Genomic DNA, 12,374 nt, shown 5'->3' with positions numbered 1-12,374 from the left:
GATTGGCATGTGAGAAGGTAGTTTAGACCCCCTCCCCCTTCATTAACATCGAAGTATACTGAAGTTAACTCAAAGTGAAAGGTCAAGGAAAGCTAAGCGAAAGAAGACTCTGAGGCTGGGTGAACATTCTCATCTAAGCTGTCATGGAGAAGGTGATGTGAGCATCATTCATAGGAAAAAATGAGCAAAATAGTTAAAGGGTAGGGTTTGTGTGTCGGGCAGAAGGCAGGCTAGAGTGAAGTTTTGCTTAAACAAAGAAAAAAGAATGCTCTCCATGTCACAGTTCTCATAGCAAACCTGTGATTAACAAAACTGGAGCGGATGAGGTCCAGACCAAAATGAGAAATAAGGCTCTGTTGGTCCAGAGCTGGGCTGATAACCAAGGAAATAGTCATAGCACTTCAAGACAGGCTTCACTGAAAAACAAAAACACTGAGTGGAGCCCACTGGTTTGTGAAGAAGGAAAACAACCCCCCCATCTAGAATGTGCAATGTTCATCGCTGTATTGGCCTGTGTTTTGTGTAATCTGGAAAAGTACATCCGCTAATGCTGTAGATGGTATGTAGATCACAATGAATGTGAACTAACCACTGGGTTTTCCCTTTTATTTAGGTGAGTCACTGCTGATGCTAAATCCCTACTACTGTTTTGTTCACATGAAACACATTTAAGACCCAGCTGGGAAACGTCAATTCTATTTTTGTAACATAATATTAGAGTAAGAAAGAACTTGCTGTATGCAGAGCCAAATTATTCTTGACTTTAAGCAAAAGGTTCCTCTAATTGGCTACAGCTCTGATCATGGAGTGTGTGTGTGTTTTTTTGTTTATCGTTTTGTTGTTAATTACATATAAACATTTTTAAAAATTCCACCATAGCCTGGTCTAATGTACACCAATTGCTCTTTTAGTTTAATAAAAATTAGACAAATGTTAGTGGCAGTTCTGACATAAATATGAAAATTTTATGATCACATTGTTTTTTTGTTTTTTTTGTCATCAGAAATATTTTGCACATATTTTTGCTCCTTTTGATATAGTGGTTTTTAAAAAAGGGTCAAAGTCAGAATTGGCAGTGCAAATTAAAAAAAAAAAAAAAAAAAAACATAAATCGTTTTTAACTAAAGAAATTTCCTAACTGGTCCGACTCCAAACTAATTAACAAAAAATAACAGTAAAAGCATACAAACATTAGAACACATCTTGGTTGTATTTGATGTGTGTGTTGTCATTTTACCCCTATTTTTATTGACTTATAATAATGCTCATATCTTCTCAGTTGATACTCACAAGCCTCTTTTACTCTGAATAACAGACCTTGTAAATAATCTGAAGTGCCCACATCTTGATAAACCACATTTTGTAACGTTGATCTTTCATCTTGGCAACATCCAGTTGTTTTGCTTTATGATGCCACATCAGACACAAGCAGCTAGAAAAAGAGACACGTTTGAGATTTGCCTTTTACTCGGATCTATAAAAAAGTTAATATAAATTAAAACTAAAACTCTCTTGCTGCAATTAACACACACTTCGGTAGATGTGGTGAAAGCAATATTTGAGGAACCAAGACAATAATGCATTGCATCTCATTTGTTTGCTTTTGCAAGGGATTATAATCATAGAGACTTAATTCCTTTTAGCCAGCTATTTGTTGAAAAAATCTGAAGGTTTGCTGCTAACTTGACTCGTGTTGCCGAGGCTATAAAAAAAAAACAATAACAAAATTGATGCACTGTTTGCGTTTATGTAACATTGTTTCTATGCAAATGTAGAGCTGCAATATGACAAATGGATTGTGGTCCTTTTTGTCCCTCTTTTGAGTACAAAAAGAATCCGTCTGTCACGACAGTCACTATATCAGGCCTATGGTTTGCTCCGGTTGCTTTGTGCCCGCTGTAATATCTAAAAAAGTCTTCTTTTACATTTTACTAATAATATTTTATTTTATGTCAATCAGCTGGCTGAAACATGGATCAGAACCAAAGTCATGGGAAATAATATGGGTGATTTTTTTTTTTTTTTTTTTAGCATTTCTTGTGTGTTACATAAGATTTCCATCATATACTCATGTGGGAGTGCTCATACAAATCTTTGTGTTTGATACTATGATGCAACATGCAAACACGGAAAATACAGTTTTTATATCTGTTATAAATTATAAGATTTAATTTCAGTGTTACATAATTTGTAGCATTTGATTGTTTGCATTTCTCCGTTGTGATGTTAACATTTCTTACCCAAAATTGTGAAGAAGGCGAAAGTCGCTTTTTACCCAAAGTGACTTTCTTTGAATTTTATTCCAAGAAAAGACTACAATGCATATATACACAACATCACTTCACTGTAATTGTCAGTGGACATTCCAGATGTGGCTCTCCTTCAGGTTGCATGATAGATATAATAGTCCTGTGTTCCCATTGCAGTAATGTTCAACCTGCTTTTGATTTGGTATGAATATGAAATATTACCCTTATACATCTCCCAGATATGTTGGCTAAGATCACAACCTTATGAAGGCCACATGTGCCCACCGTCTTTCTAATTCTAAGAATAGTTGGAAGTAATGGCAATAGTTCATTTTAAGAATAACCTTAGGAGCATTTTTTTAACCTCTCTGTTGGCACACTTCGCTGCTTCTGCTTTTTCCCTCCAGATGCGCTTGCCAGCTCAGAGTACAGTTCTGACCTTTGGACGATATCAAATTCATTCTCATGGCATGTATGCTGCATTTCCCAAAATTAAAAGCTGAATCTCGTGTAACTTCTGTGTGCTTGTCTCTTTTAAGAGTTTTAATGGAGGGGATTTTTTTTTCTGTTTCTTGAAAGGACAAACTGAATAACTGACTTATGTAGCACTGTGAAGCCGAAGGACATTTTTAGGAAACTGTTTTCAAATCCATCCAATGGGTTGTAAGTCCAATGGGTCCCGTCACACACAGGATAGTGGGTGGAAGTGCCTAGTAAAGATCTCTGTCACGTTTCCAGGCTTATTTCTTTAAAATCCTTGTGACTGTAGTCAAAACTCTGAAACTCTAACCATCAACAGCAGTAGTCTGATCTTTAGTTAGTGTTTTTCTTGTTTGTTTTTTGAAGGCAGGATGTTTTAATATACAGAGAGACCCGGGAACAAAAAAATCCAGATAGTTGGCAAACCTGAAAGAGCAAGAGGCTCTGCAGTGGCGAGGGCTTTCTGCTTTTAGATTGCCGAACACCCTCCGTAATGAGCAGAACCAATGAGAGTAGTTGGCCTGTACGGCGGTCTCAGCACGGATAAAAAACATTCCACTGTAGGTCTCTGCTGAAATAACAAGGGTCACAAAACAATCAGCCCTCACAGCACCCGCTCTCCTCTTTCTCATGGGTAATGAAGTAGATGGTTGGTGTATCCCACTTGTCCTCAAACTTCACGCCTCCCATTTACTAGAATGGTTAACCTGCATTCCTGCATAAACATTTCGGCTCGTGACAGGTTTACTCATTAGCTCTCTTCTGAAAACTCCAATTCATAGAAAGGACATTGTTTCGCATGTTGCTTTCAGAAAAGCAAAACAAAACGTGGGGAAAAAAATTTGACTAATTAGTTCACTGGCCCAGTTTACGGCAAGGATTTCTGGATGAATGATATGCACACATTTAGCCTGTATGTCGGATGCAGAAAAAGTGTTTGATCGCCTCGCTTTGTGATGGATTTTCAGGAGACAGCAGGGATTGTTTGAGCCAGACTGAAGTATGTGTGCATTGATTTGATGGATTTTCATGCAATATTTGGAGACATTTACAGTCCTTGGAGATCTCAAAGCGGTTCTGATTCACCTAAATACAGTGCATGTTCACATAACTACTTGATTACACTTTAACGTTGCTGACGTCTAACTTTTTTACTCTTCATATTAGACTCTGAAGCTTAAAAAGTAAGTTGAATTTGGGGTTTTGCAAACCAATATCCATGTAGCGCTCAGAAGATTGGTTTAGAACAGGGGTGTCCTCTTTAAGAACAAGCCTGACATTTACATTTCGATCTGACAGAAAATTCCAACATCGCTGTTCACAGCGTCAATTTACAGTTTTGGCTTTTTATGCTTGTGTGACCCATTAGATGTAACAAAATCTGTATTTGTTGCTTCGGATGTGCAACTTTACCGTGGCTTGGATAGTTTCTGCACAGCCTGTTTGCAAAACTGGTTTGCTTACATTGGTGTCATGCCATTGATGAATTGGGAAGATTAGAAACCATTGTCACCACTGCAGAGCAGCGGCTGGAGTACAGACAGAAACTGTGACACATCGGGAACAACTTTGCATGCGTCTTTTATCTCATTCACGTCCCTCCGTGAATGACGTGACTGGGACATAGAGCGAAGCACACGCATCCTGTTTTAAATGGGGGCGAGGGGCATTGGTTGGATTACCATACAAATAAATTAAAGGCATGTTGAGTTTCCTAATGTAACAGTGACATGTTGTGTTTTGTCAGCCGTTGAGGGACTGGTTTTGTTCTGAGCCTGACCCAGTTTCAGGCTTTACAACATGTAATCGGAAAACAGAAGTTTACATAAGACACAGCAAAAAAACAGCTTTAAGATCGCAGTAAAAAGAAAAAGTCATTTATATGACCTGATCAGGTTTATTTTTGAGCATGCAACCGATCTTTGTCTTATCTGCAGCACTTCAGTGACACAGATAAACTTCAGATTATAAAATATAAAGGACAATATATGCATACATGTGTAAACTTCCACATTAATATGCCCAAGTTTTCTGAGCTCACGGTATTATTAATTGGTGCCTTTACCAATAAGGTTTGGACTTTAAGAGTTGGAGGGATGTGTTGATCACTTGCTTAAAGGAAACCTCTTGAAAATTGATTTTAATTTATGGTTGTAAGGCAATAAAAGAAGAAAACTTCAAAAAGGATTTTCCAGAGGCCGTAGTTGCTGACATGAACAGAACTGTGACTCGGAGGTGCTGCCTTTGCATTTTCTGTGCTGCGCTGATCTGCTTCGAGGTTTCCTTCCCAGTGCTCTGAGGGGTTTTCCTTTTCTTCGAACAAGGCAAAAGTCAAAATTATATATTTTTTTTTTTCTGCTTGGTGCTGCTTATTAAGGTAACAGGACAAAATGTCAACTAACTTGGAAGAAAGAAAATAATCAATGGAATTTTAAACAAGAAAACAAAAACTGTGCACGTTGATGAATGTTTGTGTTAATGTGTTTGTAGGTGATAACTGTGTGTTTCGCTGCCTGTGCAGGGAAGATGCATGTGTCTCTGGCAGAAGCCCTGGAAGTTCGAGGGGGGCCGCTCCAGGAGGAGGAGGTATGGGCGCTGCTCAGTCAGAGTGCAGAAAGCCTCCAAGAACTTTTTAACAAAGGTATGATGTGCAAAGACAATTATCATTTTTTCCTTATTTCTTTCTGTTGCGTGGGCCAACTTTATTTTTCATGCATAATTACTTGTAAAGAAAAAATAACACTGAAAAGCCTTTTTCTGAGAGTTTTATACTGAAGCAAAGCTAGTAAATCGTTGTCCTCCTTTCTTTAAATGAAATCAGAAACAGAAAATGCAAACTTACATGTCATGTATTTTTTTTTTAAATTTTATTCTGATGGCTTCATTTGCTCATTTTTAATGCCTGGTAGACTGTGAGGTAGCCCTGGGCATTTTAATCTTTCTTGTCACTGCCGTGAGGCTATCTTAGTTGTTCTTGGAGGCACAGGCAGATAAGGTTTTCAGCTTCCAGAAACACTTTGTTTTTTGAGAAAACTCAAGCGGTGGGTGACCGAGGCAAGTTTAACCTTAGAGACGCTGAAGAGGATGCGAGCCTGCAGAAATCTTGTCACTTTGAAAACACTTTAGGGGGCTCCTGGTTTCACTCATCATTCCAGTACACCTGATTACACAAACTGAAAGTATTGTCTAAACAGTTGACCATTAAAATTTTCCACTAAGCATTAACTTGTTTCCAAGTCTCTGTTTCTGGGGAAAACCAGCTTGGCTTCACTTTCTGGTTTTGCTTAGTGAAGCTTGGTGATGCATATCCTATCATGCTGCAGAAAAGCTTCCTTATCAGTGAACGCTTTCAAATATTCCTCAGCAGCCGAGGTCACATTTATGATGAAGGGATTTTGCAGAAATGATCTTGAATAGTGTCTTTGTGAAGGCTTCTTACATAAACCAAGGAGCAAAGCTGGATACTTGAAGGTTTTCTTCATTATTTTGTCTTATGTTTGCTGCATTCTCCGTTGTATTTAAAGCACAATTTTATCCTTTCAGTGTGTAGTTGTACTGTGTAACTTGTGGCTGCTGGTGTGTGGAGCTTTAAACTGCTGAGGGAAGCTAAAATTTGAATAGCAGATGTTGGACCCAGTAATTATAGCTACTGAAAGTCTGTTTGGAACAAGAATGTGTTATTAATGACAAATATTCTAACTTTAAATTTAGCCTTTCTTCTGTTTTCTTGTCATCTGTTTACACAGTGAAGGTGAGCATAAAGATTAGGAGATAATCTTCAAATATGAAACTAGTTGATTTTTCATGTGCAAACTGCAGTGGCTACTGTGTTTTTGCTCAAGAAGGATTTGTTTTAGTGGTTGATATGAGTTTGTCTGATTAGTGAAAGGATTTTCCCAGTATGCTTCCATGTTTTGTTTGAGTATGTGGTTACATTTGTCTGCTTGAGTGTTCTTATAGTAGCTTGCAAAGCCACTTATGTCTTTTGCAATTTTACGTTTTGTCACATGCAAACCACAAATGTCATGTATTTTATGTGACAGAAGGAGGACGATGCATAGTTTGAAAAATATATTTGTACACACACCTTTTTGCTGCAATCAAAGCTGAAATATTTTCAGGTTTTGTTTTTGTCAGCTCTGTGCTTCTTTGCAAAAAAAAAGTTCAGTTCAGATTATATGGAGATGGAATGTAATGGCACATAGTGTTTAAAAGTACCCAGATCATTAGCAACTTCTTTAACTTTTTCTGCTATTTCTACAGATTTCCATGTGAATTTATGTCTGTATCAACTCGTTACATGAACATTATTTGATCTAACCCTTTTGTTGCAGCTGTGAACATGTTTTTAAAGCTTCTGTCCTGATGGAAGGCAAACTTTTGGATTATAACTTCATAAACGGAAGTTATAATCCGTTTATGATTTTTGTCGCTTAAGTTCTAACGAGTTTTCCTCCAGGATTTCAATGTATTTAGTGATTTCCCAGCTGATAAAAGGGATCCCCACAGCATAATGCTTCTACCTCTGTGTACACAGTGTGGACAGTCTGTGTGCCTTCCTTTTTTTATGGACTATTTTGCATGCAGACCAAGAAGTTTAATTTTAGTCCATCCACTTTACAGTTGTGCAAACGGTCCATGAAATCCCAATAAAACACATAGAAATGTTTTATTGTGTGGTTGCGTTGTGTAGAAACTCTAGGGGTGTGAATACTTTTGTAGGGCACTGAAAGTCTGTCCAGATCTTTAATTACTCTCCAGATGCGCTGTTGCTTGTCAGTGTAGCAGTAAAAATGACCTAGAATGTGTGAACACTCAATTTTATAGAGCAGCGATTCAGAATAACTTCCTGTCAGTAATACTTTAGTTGCTCGTCAAACAGCAACAGCATATTTTTAGCACAATTATCATGATAATTTATCAAAAATCATGATTACTTTCTCAGAAAATCTTTGTATTTGATACTTACCCATGTCAAATATACAGTAAGATCTTTGAATGATCAGATGGGTTTTAAACAGGAAACCTATATTTACTTAGTAAATTCCAGCTTTTGAAAGCAATTTTTTTCCCCCCAGTTCTTCAGATTGAGCTCCCCTTTTCCTCTGCTCTTAGACTAAAGTACGAGTTGAAGAAAAGAATTTTGCAGCACTGCTCAAGCATTCCTCTGTATATTTTTAAAACGGTCTCTAACCAAAGCACTGCCTGTGGCTTCATAGGAAACGAGAATTGTGCTGTGTAGTCATTCCTTTTTGCTTCCATGCTTCAAGATTTTATTTTATTTTATTTTTTTAAATGCAGGCCTGGAAAGCAACATGTGTTTGTGTTTACTTCAGTCAGCTCGAATATCAATAAATGCCAAAGCCCTTTGCAAGAAACGGCCCCTGTGGTTGGCTATGTCTAAGTGTGAGGCATTTGGGTTTTAAATGTCTGGACAGAATACGATACTAACATTGAGTTCTAGAACATTGTTTTTTAATGCTGTGGGTCTCTGAGCTTGTTTGGCACCATCTAAAAGTTTATCTGAAGAAAGCCAAGTTCCCTTTCTGTCTTACATCCATGCTCATGTTTTGAATTGTCTGTTTCCATCTCCAGACCCAGCAGCCATGGGCTTCATCATCTCACCCTGGTCCCTCCTGCTCATGCCCTCTGGCAACATTTCATTTACAGACGAGTATGTCACCCAGGAGGACTTGAGGGCTTTCACAGCCCCAGAGGTCATGGAAGGCAACCCCTTGAATTCAGTTTCTGACATTGAAAAGGTATTTCATGCTTAGATCGTTCACACTGGGACAGAAACATTTAACATTCTTTGTTATATCTTTGTCTCGATGTATTTCTAGCCAAGGTCTTTGGTGCTCTCCCTTAAATCAACCAGAGCAGAGATGTACCAATCAAAGCTTTCTGAGCCAGGTCATTCTCTTTTACCTTGAGAACAAAGATTCTTGAGATTCCCAACATTTCCAAACCCTGCATAATTCACAAAGGTCGAAAGTTTAAAAGGATAAAACAGAGCAATGCTGCTGTGAAGTTTTCATCGTTCTGTTATCTGCTGAACATTTTCCTCCTTTAAGCAGGAACATAATTCAATGGCCACCATACCTCTGTAGAAAATGTGGTTTCTTTTTAAACAGCCTCTGACATCTTTGTTCTTCCTTTTACTTTATTCATTAAAAACATCACAGATATTGAATTTAGTAAATACCCAGTAACACCTTCCACTTCAAGGTGTATTGTCATTAATGCTTTTGCTGACTCGAAAAAGGATGGGAATTTTGTGCGTCTGACTGGCAGGATCCGTTAAGCAATCAGCTGATTCCGGTCACTTGGTGATTCCTCGTGCATGAAGTCAGAGGAATCCTATGCAGTTTTAGGATGTAAAACATGATTTTGCCAGCTTTTAAAGTCAGGGAAATTTCAATTTTAGGTATTTTATTTGTTTGTTTCTTCAAATATCTTTATATACATCTTCTGTCTTAATTTTATATGCTTGTTAATTTGTTGCATATTGTGTTAATCCTTTTTCCACTTTAAGCCAGCTACTTCTGAACTGTTCTCAGCATATATTTGGGCATTTATAATAAAAACATTTGTTACATTATCCACTTTTTTATAAAAGGTCGCATGTAATAAGGTTTGTTATAGAAAATGGGGATTTCAGCTATTGGCAGAAACCTGTAGTTACTGGTTACTTGAAGACGGGTTTTAAGTTTGGTAATCTAGGTATAAAAGTACTTGACTTAAATGTCATATATAAAGCTACCAATTTAATTTGCTCAAGTTAGTTTGTTTAGACTTTTAGTGGGAAAATTGGTCTTAAAAAGGACTCAACATTTCTTTTAAAGAAATGTGTGGTAACTCTTTAAAGAGAGCGCTGGAACATCTCATTCTTTCTTTGACCTATGAGCCGGCCATGATGTGGATTTAAAATGTAAATTAACCCTAGCGTTTGTCAACAGAAAGTAAAGCTGTAAATGACTCTCTGCTGTGCATCTATTTTTAGTGGTGTGCGTGTGTATGCAAATGATAGACGGTGTAGTTTGGTTGAACTTGTCCTGACGTAACGTGCCAAACTGACACGTTGGCAGAAGCCGGAGTTCTGAGGAAGCACGCCTCATGTCTGTAGTTAAAAGACTCACTGCAGCCCTCCTGTTTCAAATCTGCCACTCTGGTAGAATAACTGAAAGCTTGCATGACTGAAAACCCATCTTTGGCTCAGCCCCACAAACCTCAAACAGCTTTGTGCTGAGTCAGTTTTCCAAGGCTGGATCTGCCTCTCCAGCTGAGTTATTTCAGTGCAGAAGTTATAATCTGTTTCCTTCATTTTAAGACTGAGTGTAAATACATGTCAGCTGCAAGAGCCAAAGTTTCTTTTGCTGTTTTCAACCTGGTGTTCTGTGCTCGCTTTAATTCCTCACTGTCTCATCTTGCAGATTTTCTGAAAGTGTTAGTGTGTCTTTAAATTTGCACTCTGTCTATTCCTGAAGGACCTCAAAGGGTACGGTGCATTCTTTGGCAATCCCTGAATTATTCTTTCCTCTACCAAGCCCAACATTCGGGGGAAGTAATTTCTCTCCAAAGCAATGAGTATATGGTAATAACAGGAAAATGGAAAAAGATTTTGGAATTTAACGTGAAAGACCTCATCTATGTTCTGTGTGGAAAATTAAACTTTAATCCTCTTTGTTTGTTTGGCCTATTTCTCCTAAATTTAACCTTGTTTTTGTCTACAGCCATCAACCTTAAGTATTTTTTTTTCCATTTTCACCAGATTGTTTTGTCTTTGTTTTTTGTTTTTCTTTTTTTCTTTGCACAGATAGATTTATTACTAGTTTTTTTTTTTTCCTTCCACAGATGCATATGTATTCACTGGGAATGACATTATTTTGGGGAGCAGACTATCAGATCCCTCAAAGTCAGGTAAATGTCATAAGTCAAATAAACACAAAAAAGGCTTCTGTCAATATTTAAAAACCTCTTTTCTTATTTTTTCAAAGACTTTAGAGTCTAATATCTGCCGTTTGTCAGCAAAACTATTGTAGTTCTATTTCCTTTGGTTAATATTTTTGCAACTCCAGCCTAAACTTGTTGCTTGCCTGATCACACTGTCACAAATACAGCGAGTAAAAACTTCAAAACAGTCCAGATGCTTCATAACGACGTGTACCAATATTTATTTTTGTTCCCCTATGACGCTATCTTAAAGTCTAATCTTGACGAGAAAAAATGCTGCCTGGAAATAATGTCTGGAATGTACTTGCAAAATGAAGATGGTCAGGTTTTTCCCCGCATCTTCATGACATGTCAGTCAGGTGCGAAACACGTCAACATTTATGAGGAAATGCTTCCCATGACCAGCACTGAGGTTGACTTCATTGCAACTGCAATACGTGTCATGAAACAAACGCAGCGTCTACTTTTGTCACCATTTAGTTTACCTAAAAGCAATCTGATCCAATTTGCTTAAACGAGAACTAAATGACAACTGTTTTGTTGGAATGCCCTCCATCTGTTACCTTGAAACTAAAACTAAAAATATCAGGAAAAGGAATTTGAACATTACTCTGATGCGTCGTTTATTCTGGGAAAAGGCGTCCTATGAAATACCTGCCTTAATTGAAATAGTTGCATCTTATTTCATATGGTAGAATTATAACACAGATGATGTGAATGTCATAAGCTTTTAAGCAAACAGTTGTTACTGAAACCTTTGATTCTGAAGACAAATGAAGTGCTTTTACAAAATGATGAGTTTATACCTCCTATAAAGACCTTTTGGGTTTGCAGTCCTTTATGATCAGCTTGGGAGAAAAAAAATACTTTTTTGTCACCAGAGTTATGCTTATAATTTTAGTTGTTTTTTTTTTATTTTTATTATTATCTAAAATGCATTTTAGATTACTCTTTATATGTAAGGTACATTTAGTCATGCGTACAAGATGATTTAGAAAATGAATGCTAATTTACACTATCAGATCAGATAAAAGTCCTGCCTTTTATAATGGTTTCATTCTTCGTTGGGTTTCCTGTGCAGCCCATGAAGCTGGGGGAACACCTCAACGGCCTACTGCTCAACATGTCCGATGACATTACGTTGAGTCGGATGTCGCTTCGCACGGTGCTGGACATCTGCAGCAAGCACATCAGGAACTCCACCTGTGACCCTCCTTTCTCCTACATTAGAAAACTGGTCCGGCTGGTGCTTGGCAGTCTCTCTCAGGTACACACTTCAGTTTAAATCGTGAGGACGATTTGTGTGTCAGCTGCAGAAAAATGGGTCTCTCAGTCATGAAAAGATTCATTTTTCTCCACCAGTTCCACCATGTTATCATTGTATTGTTTCTTCAACTCTTCTTTTCTTAGCTGGATGGTCTGGTGACAGACAGAGAATCTCTTCCAGAGCGGAGCAAGGAGATTCGAGAGAGGTTGAGAGGCAAAGGCTTGCCATCCGGTAAAATGAGCTACATTTATACACTATGAACACAAATTAGCTAAAGTCTTCTGTGCCGTTTGAGTTGCCTAAGTCACATTGCAGTGGCATTTGGAGTTATAATCGAGGTCTTTTTGCTTGTACAGAGGTCCTTCTGTTGTATTTGGCATTGTTGGCCATAAAAACTTACCATTATGCAGTCAGATAGGTATGAC

The 12,374-nt window shown here is 37.7% G+C and overlaps 1 protein-coding gene across 7 annotated transcripts in view; it reads left to right on the top strand.

The window, feature by feature from the left end:
- ptpn13 (protein tyrosine phosphatase non-receptor type 13) overlaps positions 1 to 12,374 on the top strand; it is a 47,654-nt gene that overhangs the window by 797 nt on the left and 34,483 nt on the right. For all 7 annotated transcript variants that reach the window (XM_007558888.2, XM_016674751.1, XM_016674753.1 and 4 more), the window contains exons 2-6: positions 5,251 to 5,370; positions 8,325 to 8,491; positions 10,584 to 10,649; positions 11,764 to 11,949; positions 12,093 to 12,180. In XM_007558888.2, coding sequence (XP_007558950.1) covers positions 5,256 to 5,370; positions 8,325 to 8,491; positions 10,584 to 10,649; positions 11,764 to 11,949; positions 12,093 to 12,180 — 622 coding nt within the window. In that variant the 5' untranslated portion in view covers positions 5,251 to 5,255. The remainder of the gene's footprint in view (positions 1 to 5,250; positions 5,371 to 8,324; positions 8,492 to 10,583; positions 10,650 to 11,763; positions 11,950 to 12,092; positions 12,181 to 12,374) is intronic.

This window comes from Poecilia formosa, unplaced genomic scaffold, assembly GCF_000485575.1.
Source record: "Poecilia formosa unplaced genomic scaffold, Poecilia_formosa-5.1.2 Scaffold100, whole genome shotgun sequence".
In the NCBI taxonomy this organism is placed as follows: Eukaryota; Metazoa; Chordata; class Actinopteri; order Cyprinodontiformes; family Poeciliidae; genus Poecilia; species Poecilia formosa.
This window is presented reverse-complemented; position numbering and strand designations above follow the sequence as displayed.